The following is a 19,566-nucleotide window of genomic DNA, read 5'->3' on the forward strand; positions in this document are numbered from 1 at the left end:
AAAAGTTGGTCCTCAGGAAGAAAAAGCCGTTCCAATTATCAACTTTGCCCAGGTCCTTACATGAACTGAACTGAAGTACTCATTCTAGTGGTCCACTTGTTATGTCAGTCACATTCGGCTTTTAAAGTAGGCCCAGTTTTCTGTTAACTACAGTATACCATCATGTGATGGTCTCCACTGTTCTAAGAGCCTTCTAAACTAGCTGGGCAAAGCAGCACCAGTTACAACCCTCAGGAGTTCTGAAGGCAGGCCCAAAACCCTTTCCCATCCACCCCAGCTCTGTCTGCAAATTAAAATCAATCTGCATTCGCTGGCAGGGGAAGCATCATGAACATTACTGACCAGCCAATGGAAAACAATCCTCAACATCCTATCAAAACCCGCTCTCAAATTACAAACCTCTCAAGGTTTGTATGCTAACCAGATAGATAAGGGCATGCCTTCAGCACTGTAAGGTGGCTATGTATGTACAACATCAGAATGCCCCAGTCCCATCTACATTTGAGCTGATTAAAACAAGAGGAAGGTGAAGCACATTGATCTACTTACACAGGAGGAACAGACTGCAGCACACTACACTGTCAAGCAATACAGCACTAGTAGTCACCTGCGCCACAGTATCACAGGATTTCTCTCACTGAACAAAAGAGCATTGATGGTACACCAAAAAATGCAATGGAGTCACATTTTGGACCAATTCACTGCAAAATGTCTGCACACAATAAAATGTATAAAATGGCAGTTTATGAAACAGTTCTGTGGAATTATCTGGGATCACCCTGGCATGCTCAGATTGGTGGGCCTCTATTGTGTGCTTACCGACTCCTGTATGGGGGGGGGGGGGGGGGGGGGGGGTGTTACATTGTTTAGAAAAAAAAAAGTGAAATAAAGAAATGCTTTGCTGGGCAACCACTGCACTAAGATGCACAGGGGGGTGGCCCACACCACAGCTACAAAGGGTCTACTAGGTCTCCGTGCCACTTACATCCAGATATAAAACCCCTCAACGGGCTCCTCTAGTCTAAACAACGCCCTCTACAGTCACGGTTGGCACAGCCTTCGTTCTTACACGACTGATTCTTACATTCAAGTTTGAATCTTTTTTATTTTGTATCAAATTTTCATGAATGCATACATTGAGTATTTAAAACAACTGGGGATTATAACAATCAAAGCCATCCCGTTGGTACCATATACTGTAGAAGGAGCCTTGGTTTAAAAGGGCATATATATTACACATCCCATACCGTGAAGTACCCAACTGGACATCCTAAATTATTTACTCTAACGCATACTGTTGTCCGAGACAAGTTGAAAGCCTGTCCATTTGTGGACACATTCAACAGCTAAATGATTGTCGAGGCGGAAAGAAGCATGGCTGACTGAACGTGAGTGTTCTGACCCAATTCTAGCAGGAATTCCTTTGGCTCCAGTGCAGTTTACAGCCAAGAACAACTAGATCACATTGACCTAGCTGTCAGCCTCTAGCCAATCCTCCAGTACTGCAACACTAACATAAAGTATTGCATTTTGATTTGACAAGGAATTCATTAGATAGGCTCTGATGTTACATGAGAAAAAAATGTATATGGCCCAAAGCTCACATGCTTCTAATCACTCAAAATATCAAAAGTCATGAACATTCTAGAAGACAAAGTGTTGGCGTTTTCTGTTTTGGTATTGAGGAGTCCTGCTCCATTTGGCTGAAAACAATGTGTTCTTAAACTGCACTCAAAAGGTCAAAAACAAAAAGGATGCAAACTTGCAACAGATTAATGAAGCAGCAAATCAGTTTAGGGAGGAAGGAAGTGTGTGTGTGTGTGTGTGTGTGTGTGTGGGGGGGGGGGGGGTTGTGTTTCAACTGTCGGTAAGCACATAATACAGCAGGACCCGTCTGAGCAGGTCAGGGCCCTGGACTAGTGTGAGCGGAAGCCCTGTCTGTAGGGAATGAGGGGGGAGACCTGCAGGAAGGGTGCAAGGCTGGCCAGCCTCAAACAGAGAGTGTTTAAATCCTCTGCATGCACTTCAAGATCACAGCAAGAGTGAGCTAGAATATCTAAACAGAGAAAAGAGCTTTCATGCAAGAGATCTAAGTTATAGTTACAACAATGCATACAATTCAAACTGGAGGTTACACTAGTAGGGCCTGTGGCCTCGTCGGAACCAAGAAATCCTGAATAACAATGGCAGCAGAGGGGACTGTGCCTCTCTGCTAGGGCAGAGAGATGGCCGCCGCGGGGGCCTAGCCCCGCTACGCAGCCGCGTTTCTTTTTCCGCTTCTTTTTCATTCTTAATCCTCAACTCTGCTGGTGGCTCTTGGCGTAACTGGTAAAGACAAAATTGTAATCGTTGAATTGGGCCAACTGGCGGTCGAGGCGCTTGTACCCCTCAAGTTTCTGGGCGGAAGAAAAGACACTGCGACATTTGGAGCTCTGCGAGTGAAAACAAAAAGAAAGAAGTTGTTAACAGTGAAAATGCCAAGTACAGTGAAGACTTAAGATGCGATTGAGTCATTTATGAGTGCAATGTTCTGGAAAACAGAGTCAAACATCCACAAGCAACATCAGAACCATTTTGAACGAGGACATACCTGGTTAACAAACAGCGTAGTCACAAATTTTCCTGGCTTAAAGATGTCCACAACTTTCCTGACCAAATCATCGTAGGACGTCTGGGAGAGGTTGGTTTCGAAGCTGACATAGGAGAACTCTGGCTCTGGAGTGATGTGAATCGTCCAGTAAGTTCCCTGTAAGATAAAGACAGACATTTGTTTTAAATGACTTTCAAGGCGGATTTAATGAAGAGCCCTAAGACAAAAACAAAAAAAGCAGACTGACTTTGCTGATAAATACTTTAAGGGAAAATGTACTTGATACGATTGTGATGCGTTGTCTCACCTAGCCATTTTAAGATTAACGCATTAATTGTAAGTCGCTCTGGATAAGAGCGTCTGTAAGATCCACTTACGTCAGTCTTCATTCCATTCATTGAGTATCCACAAGGGTTGAACATTGTGGCGTCAATCACAGAACCTGGTATCAGGTCACGAATTCCACTCATCTGAAAAAAGACAATAAATAGAATGTGCAATGTGCGCTACAAAACAGCAACTACTAATTGACTGATGAACAGTCAGCTTTATGATTGTGTTCCTCTATACAATAAGGGGAATATTACTGGTGGGTACCAAAAGCTATAATTCAATATTATAGCGATATGGGCGGCGCACAATTGGCCCACCGTCGTCCAGGGTAGGGGAGGGAATGGCCGGCAGGGATGTAGCTCGGTTGGTAGAGCATGGCGTTTGCAACGCTAGGGTTGTGGGTTCAATTCCAACGGGGGCCCAGTATGAAAAATAAAAAAATATTGTATTCACTCACTAACTGTAAGTCGCTCTGGATAAGAGTGTCTGCTACATGACTAAAATGTAAATATAGTTTCATATATGGGCAAGGTATATTGTGATATTTGTGTATTCCTCCCGTTGACCTAAATTATTATGTAAAAAAGCATACACTGTTCCTGCATGCACAAAACCCCTTTCACAAATCTCACAGGCTGTCAACTAGGGCCCTAGAAAAACGATTATTTTTGCATGATTCCATTTTGTTTTTCCAGGTTTTAAAATGTCAATCAAAAAAAAAAAAAAGATTTATTAATAGAAAAACAATAGAATAGGATGTTCCAAGTCCACAACAATGCTTAAACTGCATCAGGAGACCACCCTTTTGAGCTCTGAAAAATTATAGAAATTTAGATTTTGGAGTAAAGTTACCCTTTAATGAAAGTGTGCGCCAGCAAGAGACTGTTGTTTGGTTAGGGATGTTTGTAGCGCTCATGTGATTGCAGAGTTTGCGAAAACAATGATAGGATATCATATCATTCTGCCAGGTAGGCATAGGCTACTTTGTAGTTTACATTTAATTGAGAAGGCTTTTGGGAAAGCCTTTCCATCTATACCAGAAGGTTATCATTAGCATCATCACTAACAGCTACAAAGTATAGACATACGCAAGAGCCGCACACACAGGCATTCTTGTGCCGTTTCAGAAAGTTGCAGGAAAATACAAAATCACTGATGCATTTTATTAATGTCTTATGATTAACCTGGGCAAACTAATGCATTTTCTAATAAGTTCAAAACATTGAGTTTATTTCCTACTAAGTGCAATACATGTTTTATATTGTCGAATTCCGTTTTAATGTCTGGATTCCATGATCCCATCCGCAATGCAGATTTTATAGGGCCCTAGTCAATTTATCATACTTAATTGCCTGCTGATGAGCCATCAATAGTTGATAAACTTCAGATTGTATACAAACTGGTTGGGTAGGTTTGCAGACAATTCAAGTCTGGCCCAATGGGCAATCAACAAGCAGTCGTCTCTACTTCAGAGGCGTGGACGTGAACATTTTACACAGTTGCAATGTTTTTATTTATTTATAAAACCAATATCAATATCGCGTTGAAAAATTCAACTGATACTTTCCATATCGGTGCCCTCATTAGGGAATATCATTACAGAATAAACACCAGAGTGGATCAATGTCATAAGGACAGGTCCCCCTGAACAGTTCCCTACTGAGTGAGCCCTCGTGAAGTCATCAAGAACAAATAACAATATCGAACGTTGCTAGTTTGTGGGCCTTACACGAGTGACATCATTTGCAGAAACACCGTCTTTCATGAAGAACTGATCCATAATTGCTGGATCAAGGTCACTCATCAGAACTTCCAGCGTCTGATCTGCGTGCTTGTTCTCCCAGAACTCTGGCAAATCCAGAGTAAACAGGTACCTGTAGGGAAACAAGTAAGGACATACAGGAAAACATGAACACATTCAGCAGCGCTGGACAGTGTAGTTAAAGTTTAATGGCATTGTCCACTGCATTATTAAGGTCTCATTAATGGAACAGTATCTTGAGTATATTCAGTGAGCATAAAGTGTTGATATGACCTTACCAGCAATCAGAGTTCAAACGTCCCATACAGTACGCTGCTCCATCTGGAGGAGGAAGAGAATGTCATGTGCCCGTGTCTCAAACCCCTCCTGATTAGAGAACAGCATACGAAGGCACAGCCTGTATAGCGTCGCTGACTCACCCCATCCATACATTAGCACACTCTTCCTGGACTCCAACCGTGATTAGAGTTGAGGAATTGAATTTGGAGTGTGGGCATTAGTACTTACTTGGGAAAATCTGGCTGAGAAATTCCACTTCCTCCTGGAAGTTCCGATGAGGGAACTCCTGATGGGTAGGCTTCATGAAGTTCTTGCGAGAATAGAAGAAATTCTGTAGATAGTGAGGAGATGAGGTTAGAACTTCTGAACCTTCCTATCCACGAGAACGTAGACGGTATAATGTACAAACATTACATATCAAAATGTTGACGGATAACATGGTTTATAAAACATTTACAAGAGTATACATTTTTGGGATTTATGAACATGTAAAATGGTATTCATTTGGTTTGTATGTATGCATGCATAGTGTTCCTTGGACTTCATGGTAGAGTTTATACTCTGACATGCACCGTCAACTGTGGGACCTTATATAGACAGGTGTTTGAACCAGAGCGTTATAGCAAAGGAGTGTGAATACTTATGTAAATGTGATTTCTGTATTTGATTAAATTTGCAAAAAATGTATGTGTACAGATGGGTGAGAGAAACCTATTTAGTCCATTTTGAAATCAGGCTGTAACAAAATGTGGAATAAGGCAAAGGGGTATGAATACTTTCTGAAGGCACTGAATAATACACACATACATGTGCATATCTTGATAAAAATAAAATCACTTTGGCTACACATGGCCTGTCTGCAAGTAACTTTAAACATTGTATCAACTTGGTGCAGCCCAAAGGTTGTGCTAACAAACTTGCAACATTGTATAAAATATTCTGGACCCTCAGTTTCCAGCGCCAGCGAGCTCTGGACAGACAAGTAATCAAGTTAGCCTATTTTATGATGTTTCCACCGGATCAGAGCAAGGCATTTTTCCCCCTCTTTCACTCAGTGGTTATCGAAAGGGAGAGAGCTGGAAATATTTTTCAGAATAGGCTACATTGAGGAACTATTGTCATTCTCAATGGATGTAAACAGAGACTTTGTTTACTTGCTGTTTGAAGTGAAGAAAAAAAGTACTTTGAGAAGCTCCACAGCGCATGGTGGTAGCGAGTTAAGACCATCAGATCCCCAAATGGGCACATTTATAAGCCTACATTTGCACACAGGCCAGGTAGCCTAGGCCTACTTCTATGCGGAAAATCAGGTGCGTGTCCTTACTCAACATTGACAACTCGTAAACGGAATGAAATAAACCAAAACTTGTTTCTCACAAGTGTATCCTAGGTTGTACGCTCTGCAAACGTGTCCACTGACAATAACTGTAAAAGTAATTTGAACGCATTAACATAATTTATGGTAACCAAACATTGTAGATAAGAAATTATGGGAATTAACGGTAAAATGTACTACTGGTGCGCAATCCCCGCGTCCTCCTCAATGGACTAGTCCACTGAGACGGGAGCCAATCATGATGTGCCATAAACTTTTCTTTTTTCGCAACTGCCCAACAATTATTTATTTTTTTACAAAAAAAAGAAAAAATGGGTAGACCAACAGCCTATCCACCAGTCGACTAAATGGGGGTCAACAGTATGTATGTCTGTAGTCAGGGTTGCCCAACCCTGTTCCTGTAGAGCTACCCTCCTGTAGGTTACTAACCTGATGCAGCTAATTATTAGAATGAGGTGTGCTAGATTAGGTTTGGAGCAAAAACCTACAGGAATGTAGCTCTCCAGGAACAGGGTTGGGCAGTCCTGTATTAGGTGGTATACCGTGTAATTTGGAAAAAGCCACGTTTTTTTTAATACCATCAACTATTTATTTGAAGTTTAATAAAAATGTGACTATTTGTAGCTATTTTAAGTTAATACCTGCAGTCAATTTGTGCAATACATTAGGAGAAAGCAGATTGTGTTCTTCAATTCACCGGTCACATTATGAAGCTTACCGTAGTTTGTTTTTAAATAGCACAGCGGGAGCCGGTGAGTCCATAGCGTTCTATATCTATCGGCGAGTCTCTGTTGTACGGTGCACATGAAGTTAGACTTGTATGCAATTCACTACTAAATGTTTGCCATCAGATATCTTATATAATGCTTTCTGCCAGAAGTCAAAGAACTCTGGATGAGTCATCTGTACAGTTGCCATTTCTTCCCCCCTCCTCCGTTCTTCTCCCCTCTGCTCCATGTACACATGCTGATCTTCCTTCAGAAAAGCATGCATCACAACTTTGTTCATTTGCACAATTTCTCTCGTTCATGTCCACACTCACAGAAAAATGCACATTTGGTAGCTACTAGCTATGCTTGTATAAATGTATGAGCTGGATTTGACCGTCTTTGCAATTACTGGAGAAAAAAAACAACATGCAACAAATTTAAGATTTTACTGAGTTAGTTCATAGGAAATCATTCAATTGAAATAAATAAATTAGGCCCTAATCTATGGCTTTCACATGACTGGGCAGGAGCGCAGCCATGGCCGGGCATAGGCCCACGTACTTGGTAGCCAGGTACACCCACTGGGGAGCCAGGTCCAGCCAATCAGAATGAGTTTAACCACAAAAGGGCTTTATTACAGACAGAAATACTCAAACGCCCCCCTCCCCCTCAGACGATCCCGCAGGTGAAGAAGCCGTATGTGGAGGTCCTGGGCTGGCATGGTTACACGTGGTCTGCGGTTGTGAGGCCGGTTGGACATACTGCCAAATTCTCTAAAACTATGTTGGAGGTGGCTTATGGTAGAGAAATGAACATTCAATTATCTGGCAACAGCTCTGTTGGATATTCCTGCAGTCAGCATGCATATTGCACCCTCCCTCAATTTGAGACATCTGTGGCATTGTGTTGTGACAACTGCACATTTTAGAGTGGCCTTTTGTTGTCCCCAGCACAAGGTGCATCTGTGTAATGATCATTCCGTTAAATCCGCTTCTTGATATGCCACACCTGTCAGGTGGATGGATCATCTTGGAGAAAGGCGAAAAGCTCACTAACAGGGATGTAAACAAATTTGTGCAAAAAAAATTGAGAGAAAGCTTTGTGCGTATAGAACATTTCTGGGACCAACACTTTACATGTTGCATTTATTTTTTTATTCAGTATAGTTCGTTCTAGCTCGTTAGCATTTAGCCAACAGTGTCTACGTGATTTCGCTATCAGTTTGTGCTAATGTTGTTAGCATTCTAGTAATAGAGGCCCAAAGGGCTTTTCTTGCGTTTTTAGTGCCCCTGTGTGTGCTATGCCGGTAATACCGTAACTCCCCGGATGAGATCAGGACGGTATGAAAATCTGGATACGTCCGAGCCTAGTATGTACATATGCACGCATACATAGGGTTTGGTAGGTTACTTTCTAAATGTAATCTGTTAGATACCTGTCCGAAATTGTAATCAGTAACGCAACTTTTGGATTACCCAAACTCTGTAAAGTAATCTGATTACTTTCCCCTAAGAGGCATTAGAAGACAAAAATGAATACCACTTGGACATCTACCGCAGGATAAATCAATATTGGAGTTTACATAGCTGGCCATAAATGGAGGTTGCATTTTTCTTTATGGGTTATGAAGGCTTCTTCTTACCCATTGCTTTCTACTGCAATACAGATAATACGATTAGGCTATATCTCTACATTAAAAACCAAAGTGGCAGATTTCCAGTCATTCCAATTAATTGATCTTCAAGAATAGGACTTGGAAATATAGATAGCCTAATAGTTTTACTTAAGCATAACCCAAAAACGAAGGACTTATTAGCGTACTCTGTTTATAATTTTGTTGTCATGGGAGGATTGATTGGGCTCATTGTGTCGAGTTGAAAAATAAAATGCTGCTCTCATGGAATGGCATGCTTTGCAGGACTCTAGAGTGACCATTTCACCCACATATATGCTGCTAAATATTTTGCTGTGCGACCTGGAATTTTAAATTTAGGAGCACCAGTGCGCCTAGAAAAATGAAGAATTCTAGCTTTATGTCCTAAAATATTTTTCATTGTGCTCCTAAATGTCTTAATATAACTTAGGCGCACACATGCTCCTTGTAAAGTGTCAGCATAGAGCCCTTTGAGCACGTTTTTGAATGTGAGAAATGTATGCCATATGCTGCATTGGCTATACCCATTGTTTACGTTTGTGTTGGCGACACTGATTTTGATCATTTGCAGCTGTTTAAACGGAAATCTCACAATTTTTCAACTTCATATTCATCTCCAGCACCACCTCAACATATGTGAAACTTGCACATTTGTGTTTTGTAGTAGAAAATACGGAGGAAGATCTGTGCATCATGTGATTTTAACCATTGGTTGATGTCATTGGAAACACTCATCTTCCTCCATTTTTGAAAATGTAGGCCTATGGACTTTTGTTGCACAAATTAGACTGAGCAATAAGCCTGAGCAATTTTTTTTTTTTAAGAAGCAGCAGTGTGATTCACATCATTGTACTATGTAGATATCAAGTGATATCTGGAATCACCCATAGGCTACACCACTGCTGTTGTCCTTACCCAACTTAAAAAAGTAAAATCAGATTTAGCAAAAGTACCTGTAATCGGATTACAATATTTTTGCTGGTAACGTAACAATACAGTGTTTTTTTTTTGGTAATCAGTTACTCCCCAACTCTGTGTGTGTGCGCGCACGCGTCACACTGACCTCGATAGCATCAAAGCCACAGTACTCCCTGGCCAGTTCCAGCAGAGGCATCAGTGCTTGCAGTAAGAGGGTGGTTCCACACGTCTTCAAAATGAAACGTCTCTTGGAGACAAACATGCTACTCTCACTGAATGGACAAAGGGACAGAAGGAGAATAGCAATATTAGGAGTTTTATACGCGTTACATACATATCACAAGTTACACACTGTTAAATAGCCTTAAGCCTAATTCGTTTTTTTGACATGAGCTCAATTTACATCCAACATGCATGTACAACTGCATAATTCCTCAGGTTCGACGCCTTCCAGCTAAGTAAAGTGTACTATTCAGACACCTGGAGAGTTTTAAAAAGACACCATGACGTGGCTGACTGACAGCCAGCCATGGCCCGGCATTACCCTGGTGACCGCTTGCCATTGATTCTATAGAGGGTACACCTAATCAGCAGATACTACAAAAAGCTTAAGTCTGCCTTGAGCCTGAATTCCAAACCAACCACAGGGCCTTAGTGCATTAATGTTATCATGGGCCTGAAATTGTTTACAGCAGTCTAGCATTCAGGCCCACATTAGACTCCTTGAGGAAACATAGCTGGGTTATCATTAGTCATCATATAGTTACAGACTAGTCCCTGGAGGAGCGCAGGGTGATGTTTTCTAAGGAACACAGTCGCTTGACTGCAGTATAGCTAGTGAGTAGTGATTGGGGGGGGGGGGAATATATATTTTTTACGATTAGCCTATCATTCCTTCAAAATATCACAATACTATTTTTGCACTAGTTTGCTGTACCTGCACCAAAACTCCAGTATTTTTCCTTCATATCTTGTTCGCCTTTAAAAAAATATATATCTTTATTAATAGGGAGCCAATTTGTTTACAGCACTATTTCATGGCTCCCTTGTCCCTCTGTAGTAGTCGTATACCATGATCATACAAAACATTAAACACCTGCGCTCCATGATAGACTGACCAGGTGAAAGCTACGATCCCTTATGGAGGTCAGCTCAATATTAGGAAGGTGTTCCTAATGTTTGGTATACTCCGTGTATAGTGAGCAATATGTTTGGAACATCGAATCTCAATAAAATTGCAGTATCGAATTGCAATACATATCGGCAACTAAGTATTGTGATAATATCGTATTGTGAGGTCCCTGGCAATTTCCAGCCCTACTAGTGAGAAGGAAGAAGTTTCAGTGAGGCATATATAGGTTTACAACGCCAATGTTGTCTACTTGCAGTCAAGCAGAGAGCAGTCACAAGTATTCCTCTCCTGAATCAGCACTGTCCCATTACCATAACAAACATCAGAGTGAAGGAGAACGCTACTCCGTTGTGCTAGCGCCGGCCCTGTCAAGGTCTGTGCAACAGCTAGACAGATCATCCCTACTCCACTTCTCTTCTAATCTGCACTCGTTCCCAGACGGTTGTAGGTGGGCCTTAACCGGCAGAGGGAGCTGAGAGTAGAGACCTCTCAAAACAGCCTCCGCAGCCAGACTAACACACCCAGGGTCAGGCGTGTCCTTTTCACTGGCAATGATTACGTGACCCAAAGGCCAGTCCGAGTACACTGGCGTCACACAAAAGGCAGATTTCACCATCAGAGATTGATTTCTAGGAACCTAAAATTGGCAACTTGTGCCTGATGTGCTTGTGTGGGCTGCCAGGGTGCTCATTTAGCTGCCTTTCACCCATCCATCTGGACTCAGATAAGGCAGGTCATTAGGCTCTTCAGAATAGAGCCAGAGAGATAAAAAAAAAAGAAAGGTCCCTGCTCAGTCAGTCAGTCCTTTCACCCCAGGGGAGAGAAGAGTTTCCATGCAGCCATTCACAATGAGACGATTACAGATGACCCAATCCCTGCTCTCTAATCTGGAAAAGGGACAAGCCAAGGTGACAGTGGTAAACAGAACAGGGATCCGGTCGCTACTCACCTGAGTATATAAGCTTCCTGCTTGTCAGTCTTTGTCACACTTATGATCAAACAGTGCACATTCTCCAGAAGTTTGTCCCACTCAAACCTGAAAAGACAAAAAGCTTTTTTTTTTTTCAAGGCGTTTTTTGTACACTGCAGCACAATTTAATAGTTCAAGATGTGCTTTTTCAAAATAGAAGCAACTGTCTGAGGCTTGACTGTAGTTCTACTGCTATCAGACAATTTGAATAAAGACTACATCTAGGCTAATCATTTCACAATTCTAGGCATGGCATTTTTGGGGTGTCTAACTGGTGTGACTGATGACTAAATGGACAGTGAAAGTAATCTACCAACTGAAACCATAAGGGCTGTCTAACAATGAATATCTCGCTTTAGATTTAAAAAGGCCTAACCAACTCACTATATTCACATAAACAAATAAATGTTTGAGGTTAGTAGCAGTGGGAAAAGAGTGGGCAGAAAGACCCCAGTACTATACACGTGGGTTGATTTTGAACAGGGTCTAGAGCCCTGGCACAGTGCAGACAGCAGGCAGGTGCAGAGTCTCTCTCTGGAAAACACTGGCTCCCTGCTCTACTATAGGCTACTATTAAGCAACAGCCTGCTCACAAGCCAGAGCAGGTAGAAGATAAAACCATTTTCAACCGCATCTGTTTTGAAAACATTTAATACCTGTTGGAATTAGGCCTACTGTTGACTGTGGAGGATCATCCAAAACAGTTATAATAGTTTAGCTCAGGGATGGGAAAGTGGCGGCCAGCGTGCGCCCCACCGTGTAGGCCCGCGGATCAATTACCAAAACTAAAATAATTACAAATATATTTGAGGAACTCAGTCGGGGTCTCAATTTACTGTTGGTAGTTAGAATACACGAGGCTAGGGCCGGCTCTGACCGCATGTGTGGGTATGGATGAGTCTACACAGACCCGCTGTCATTCATGCCATAGGCCACTCCTAATCCATGATGTTCTAACAACCACGAAAACCCTGGCTTTCCCTTGGATTGGCAAGAGTAGCCATGAACCTTGCCACAGAGAGGCAGGTGAAGAGAACCATGTCAGTCCTTCTCATTCATTGAAATTACATGTATATCAGAATGCACTTATATTTAGTACCAAGTCTCATCTATGGCAATTGCCATTCCAAAACTATACTGAACAAAAATATTTTAAAAAAAACGCAACGTGAAGCGTTCGTCCCATGTTTCTTGAGCTGAACTATAAGATCCCAGAAAATGTCCATATGCACAAAAAGCTTATTTCGCTCAAATTTGGTGCACACATTTGTTTACGTCCCTGTTAGTGAGCAGCTCTCCTTTGCCAAGATAATCCATCCACCTGACAGGTGTGTGATTCACCTCTTAAGGATCGGACCCTTTTTATTTTCCTTCTTCAATTTTTCGCCTAAAATGACATACCCAAATCTAACTGCCTGTAGCTCAGGACCTAAAGCAAGGATATGCATATTCTTGATACCATTTGAAAAGGAAACACTTTGAAGTTTGTGGAAATGTGAAATTAATGTAGGAGAATATAACATTAGATCTGGCAAACGATAATACAAAAATATATATACACGTTCTCTTTTTTTTGTTCCATCATCTTTGAAATGCAAGAGAAAGGCCACAATATAATACTGCAGTTTTGGCGCAATTTAGAATTTCGCCACTAGATGGCAGTAGTGTGCAAAGTGTCAGATTGATCTAGTGAAGCGTTGCAATACTGGACTATTTTGTATCAAGTCTGCCCAAATGTGCCGAATTGGTCAATTGATACATTTTCAACTACATAACTATAGAGAACAATACACAAATGATATGGTAATACAAAATGTAAGTTCACACTCCCAGGAATGTCATACATGATGGATCATTAGCTTATACACCAACTTGCACACATCTAGATGGCAGGGCAGGGTGGGTGTGGCGCCAGAGACAGCAGGGGTTCAAACTGTAGAACCAAACTATGCTACATTTTCTCTCGGACCCTTAGGATGACAAATCCGAGCAAGATTACGGAATGGGAGTACATTATTTACCTTCAGAGGTGAACGTATCAAACCAGTTGCCGTGATACGTTTGTTGTTGTGCACTCTCCACAAACAATAGCATGGTATTTTCTCACAGTAATAGTTACTGTAAATTGGACAGTGCAGTTAGATTAACAAGAATTTAAGCTTTCTGCCCATACAGTGAGGGAAAAAAGTATTTGATCCCCTGCTGATTTTGTACATTTGCCCACTGACAAAGAAATGATCAGTCTATAATTTACTGGTAGGTTTATTTGAACAGTGAACAACAACAAAAAAAACCAGAAAAACAAATGTCAAAAATGTTATAAATTGATTTGCATTTTAATGAGGGAAATAAGTTTCTGGCTCCCAGGTGTCTTTTATACAGGTAACGAGCTGAGATTAGGAGCACACTCTTAAAGGGAGTGCTCCTAATCTCAGCTTGTTACCTGTATAAAAAGGCACCTGTCCACAGAAGCAATCAGATTCCAAACTCCACCATGGCCAAGACCAAAGAGCTCTCCAAGGATGTCAGGGACAAGATTGTAGACCTACAAGACCATCGCCAAGCAGCTTGGTGAGAAGGTGACAACAGTTGGTGCGATTATTCGCAAATGGAAGAAACACAAAATAATTGTCAATCTCCCTCGGCCTGGGGCTCCATGCAAGATCTCACCTCGTGGAGTTGCAATGATCATGAGAACGGTGAGGAATCAGCCCAGAACTACACGGGAGGATCTTGTCAATGATCTCAAGGCAGCTGGGACCATAGTCACCAAGAAAACAATTGGTAACACAAACACATTAGCGCACGTTAGCTCAACCGTCCCGTATACGGGACACCGATCCCGTAGAGGTTAAACAGCATGATCATTACACAGGTGCACCTTCTGCTGGGGACAATAAAAGGCCACTAAAAATGTGCAGTTGTCACAACACCACAGATGTCTCAAGTTGAGGGAGTGTGCAATTGGCATGCTGACTGTAGGAATGTCCACCAGAGCTGTTTTAGAGAATTTGGTAGTACGTCCAACCGGCCTCACAACCACGCCAGCTCAGGACCTCCACATCTGGCTTCTTCACCTGCGGGATCATCCGAGACAAGCTACTAGGACAGCTGATGAAACGATGGGTTTGCACAACCGAAGACTTTCTGCACAAGCTGTCAGAAACAGTCTCAGGTAAGCTCATCTGCGTGCTCGGCGTCCTCACCAGGGTCTTGACCTGACTGCAGTTCGGCGTCGTAACAGATTTCCGTGGGCAAATGCTCTGACTGGTCGTGATTCATGCCCCTACTTTTTTTTTTTTTTTTTAAGGTATCTGGGACCAACAGATGCATATCTGTATTCCCAGTCATGTGAAATCCCTAGATTAGGGCCTAAATAATTTATTTAAATTGACCGATTTCCTTAGATGAACGCCAACTCAGTAAAATCATTGAAATTGTTGCGTGATGAGTTTATAGGGTGTTCAAAACTACCTTCTTTAAATAGAGGGAATGAGTAAGGTGGTCATTTCAGAAACTGATCACTAAAGGCGTCAGCATGCTTCAGTTTGGCTGGTGGCTAGCTGAAGTCAGCTAGGCGAACGAGTGTGCTCACACACTCCCTTAAAAAAAACAAGAAAAAAGCAGCAATAGTACAGTTTATTTTTGAGACGCCATAGCCAGTATAAACTTCCTTAAGCCAACTCAAGAAATGTCATTGAAGTTTTTGCTGAAGAGAGTTTAGTCGCGCAATTTTACATCTACCTAAGATGTTGGTGCAGTATTTTAACAAAAAAAAGTGCATTAAAACAAGTCATCTCTCGTTGAATGACAGACTATTGAAGAATCCCTACCATTGACCAATCACCGACGAAGGGGCGTAGACGTCGTCGCCGAACGTCGGCTTGCCTCCAGATTTGTATTTTGTGGCCCGAACAGCCGAAAAATCCTTCACGAAGGACTGGCAGCAAAGGTTCTCAGGCTCCAAGCATACCACTGCTGGCTTTCCTCTGAAGCTAAGCAGGGTTGGTGGGAGACCAGATGCTGCTGGAAGTGGTGTTGGAGGGTCAGTAGGAGGCACGCCCTCCAAAAAATAAAATTCCAATGCCCCAGGGCAGTGATTGGGGACATTGCCCTGTGTAGGGTGCAGTCTTTCCGATGGGACGTTAAACAGGTGTCCTGACTCAGGTCACTAAAGATCCCATGGCCCGTATCGTAAGAGTCTTAACCTAGTGTCCTGGCTAAATTCTCAATCTAGCCCTGATACCATCATGACCACCTAATCATCCCAAGCTTCCAATTGGCTATAACTAGTAAAGTAATGTACAGATACCCCAAAAAACTACATAAGTAGTACTTTGACATAGTTTTACAGCACTGATTAGGGCAATGCAAAAAATAGGCATAGTTTGAAGGGTTTTGTAGATGGGGCCATCTAAATTAGGTGTACAAGTAACAGTACCAAAATAAAGACACCAGGAGTTAGTTGAATTTACTGTTCATTCATGCATGGATCCCGATTGAAAAATTACACTTGTGTAGATTGGCTTCAGATAAGTGGTTGGCAATCAACGCAAACTGATCAGGTATGTTTGTTATCGCTTACCTATTGATTCTGTTAATGGCTTTCGAACATTGTGCATTGCAGATGTTGTAAATCTTGAGCGGCGAGAGACCATGATTGCCAATGCAGCATATCAGAAAAAAAAAAAAGACAGCCGTGGCCACAAGGCGCTACAGTCAGTACCACATCGTGACGCAGAGAACAAGTGAAATGGAAAATTACTACAGTTAACTAAAAGATACACAATGACACCAACAACTTCAGAAGTTGGGTTGTAGACATAACTAGCTACCTGGTTACATAAGACACAACATCGCATAAAGCTAATTAGCTATTTAGTGTCAAGTCAAATCCGTGGGCAACATGTTGAGATCACCCTAGCATGGATACGTCGAACACCAATGCATTCGCAGTATGCGAAAAACCAACGCTGGTCAAACTCACCCCAATCTGACCCCTTTTCTTGGCAAAACAATTTGCTAGATTGCAAATTGCGATACCTTACATTGCAATAACGGTACAAGCCATATTCAGATACATTTCTGAACATGTTTAATGAGTATTACTGGAGAGTTAATGAATGACAGTAGGGGACATTCGTTAGCAGCTTACTGAATGGAATGAATGAATGAATGACTCGGCTACGGCGTTACCCCTAAGCAAGTGCCAAGCTAGTGGTAGAATGTGGGGGGGGTGGTAATTCATTCTGAGTGACGACGTTATCTGAATTTAGCTAGCCAACTGGCTAACACTACGTGTTCACATTAGCCACCACATGACATGTCAGTGAAATATGTTGTGGTTTACGAGATAACTGAGTTCCATATCATTAAAACCGACTAACGTTAACAAGAGAAATAAAGCCTCGTTAATGTTTATTTCTAGCGCGTGTTGAGTGTTGAATCTCCATCCAGTCTTCTTCAGATGACGGATTGCTGGAGTACAGGGGCTAGTAGCTTAGCTAACGTTAGCTAGCTAAAAAGGCAGAATGTATTAATCACATCTTCACTTCACAAACCTTGGGATGGTACGGAGGTCCCCTGTTCCTTTGGTCTCATCTTGCCGGGAGAACCACACCTCCAACAGCTTCTCCGTTCCCTCGAAGAAGTGTGCACCGTTCTCTTCCATCGTGAGACAAGACACCAACAGAAATTAAACGTCGGTTACGTATTCAATTGAATTAGCCCTTGTTTGATAGTTATAATGTAATAAGTACAGTCCTTTAGCAATCCAGGTGTAATTTCTTGGTTTAACCGTCTTCCCTTTTACAGAGAATACTGTAAAGCAAATGCTAGCTAATATCGCCGGCCATACTGCGTAAAGCCCAGAATGAGGACTGCGTAGAGGTTTTATTCACCTAGCCTAATACGTCACCCCCAAGTTAATCGAATCACGTTGCTGGGTTCTTGTTGATGAAGTGGCGATTGGCAGTGGCAACTGTCAGCGTGACAAAGTTGTACATTGCCAATCTCAAATCTCAAATGATAAAACATTTAATTGGCAGATATAACATATTTCCCTGATAATGAACGCTACTCTGCGTTCAGGTAAGCTGTTCCCGTCTGCTCTGAAAACATGTAGCAGCTTCCAAGCCTTCTCGACAGAACATTAAAAACAAAAAATCAAGTCTAATCAGTCATGCACTCATTGATTTTAACTTAAAAGGCCATAGGTCCTACTGACTTTTAATGCAACAGAAGACACGTAAGTACATACACAGGTGTAATTGCAATACGTACGTTAACTGGGCTATGTAAAATATTTCGTTTTTTATTTTTATTTTTTTATAGGGATATTACGTGTTCTATCCAATAGCAATGTGTTTCTATGGGCAATGTTTTGACTTCTATGTTGAAACAAGTCTCTATGTCCTGATCTCTGTTTTTTTTAACTGTATGATGTATTTCTGTTTTTCTGTTTTGTATATAATGTTTCCATGTCTAGATGTTCACCGATGTCTAGACGTTTTAGGGACTACAGATGGAAATGAGCTATTAGCTAAATCTGGTGCGACACATGTTGTCTCAGTGCTATGGGACATGTTTTTGTTGTTCATTGTCCCTGCCAAATAAACGTAATAAATACAATTAATAAAGGTATCTAGGCCTACTTCTGTTCTTCATAAACGATTTTTGGTGATATGGATGTCATAATAGTGTAATATGATTGCATAACCATATTTTTAAAAGAGATTACAAATTGCATGCAGATTTGCTACATGCACCTCTCTCGTGTAAAAGCGCAAGGCTAAAACTAATAGATGCCACAGGTGGGATTATATAGTACAGCCTATTCCTCTGGTTGAAGCTACTTCAATATACCTCTTTCTATTCAAAAACATATTGGAGACCTGTTGGGTGAAACTTCAAAAGGATGACACATTTGTTGTATATGAAATGTTACAACTGATCCACACATTTTTTGAGCGCGTTCATGAGTACGCAAGTGCAGTTACTGCAGCGCGAAATGCGGAGTGTAGTTTTACAGACCTTTTACTTCTATGTTGATGAGTCAAGCTAATGCTTTTGTAAACTACCTTACCCAGAAAGCCTTGCGTGCCAATTAGAAACGTCAACGAGCCAGTGAACATTAAGCGGAGCAGACCAAAATCCCAAACAAGGAAATGGTGGGGGAATAAAACGACCATATTATTTAATTAATGCATGTTATAATTCATATTTTATTTTATTGTAAATTAAGAAATATTTATGGGTTAAAATGGATTACGACTTCAAAACAAAGCTCGCAGCCGAACGAGAGAAGGTAGAAGATCTGTTCGAATATGAAGGTTGCAAAGTGGGTCGAGGCACCTACGGGCACGTTTATAAAGCTAAGCGCAAAGACGGGTAAGATTCAGATAACCTTATTGTTTACTCAATAAACTGATTGCAGAATGCCTTATCAAGACTAGGCTAAATATATCCTTGCACGTTGGACAGAGCAGAGGATAGATTTTAACTACCCTGAGCGCTGCCCGTGTCTCTGTTTTTGTTTTCATGTACGCACTCCACACTCACTCAACGGTCCTCCCCCAAAACAACACAGTGATTATGTTTATTATTTGACACACTGTTCGTGGAAGCGCAGGCTACTTTCAACATGAGTTATTTGCCTAATATCACCAGTAGAAATGTGTAGGTGTAATGATATTCTCTGATCTTGTTCAACTTGGCTTAGTCTAAAATAATCATATATCCTATTATTGCCAAGTTCTCTCAAGAGCACTTACATAGTCGAACTCGATGCAATGCTAAACTCCTTTTGGTGCTTGAATGCAAAGAAAATAAGTGGATATATATAGAATATATTTATTTGGCTATTACTGTATTAATACGGTTT

The 19,566-nt window shown here is 41.5% G+C and overlaps 2 protein-coding genes across 2 annotated transcripts in view; one reads left to right on the forward strand and one right to left on the reverse strand.

Annotated features, from left to right (window-relative positions):
- Nucleotides 1-1,676: 1,676 nt before the first annotated feature.
- On the reverse strand, nt 1,677-17,552 carry LOC311108780 (S-adenosylmethionine decarboxylase proenzyme-like). Its single transcript, XM_084151524.1, has 9 exons — nt 17,246-17,552; nt 11,664-11,750; nt 9,728-9,854; nt 5,193-5,295; nt 4,964-5,006; nt 4,653-4,797; nt 2,968-3,060; nt 2,591-2,746; nt 1,677-2,432 (listed from the first exon to the last, which is right to left on the reverse strand). Exons 1-9 carry the CDS (start codon nt 17,353-17,355, stop codon nt 2,298-2,300), a joined length of 999 nt encoding a protein of 332 aa, XP_084007650.1. The 5' UTR covers nt 17,356-17,552; the 3' UTR covers nt 1,677-2,297.
- Nucleotides 17,553-18,873: 1,321 nt separating this feature from the next.
- Nucleotides 18,874-19,566, forward strand: part of LOC311108598 (cyclin-dependent kinase 19-like) — an 88,648-nt gene continuing 87,955 nt past the window's right edge. The window contains exon 1 of the mRNA XM_084151256.1: nt 18,874-19,073. Within this exon, the coding sequence (XP_084007382.1) occupies nt 18,946-19,073 (128 nt within the window). The 5' untranslated portion in view covers nt 18,874-18,945. The remainder of the gene's footprint in view (nt 19,074-19,566) is intronic.

This window comes from Coregonus lavaretus (assembly GCF_964263955.1).
Source record: "Coregonus lavaretus genome assembly, chromosome: 33".
In the NCBI taxonomy this organism is placed as follows: domain Eukaryota; kingdom Metazoa; phylum Chordata; class Actinopteri; order Salmoniformes; family Salmonidae; genus Coregonus; species Coregonus lavaretus.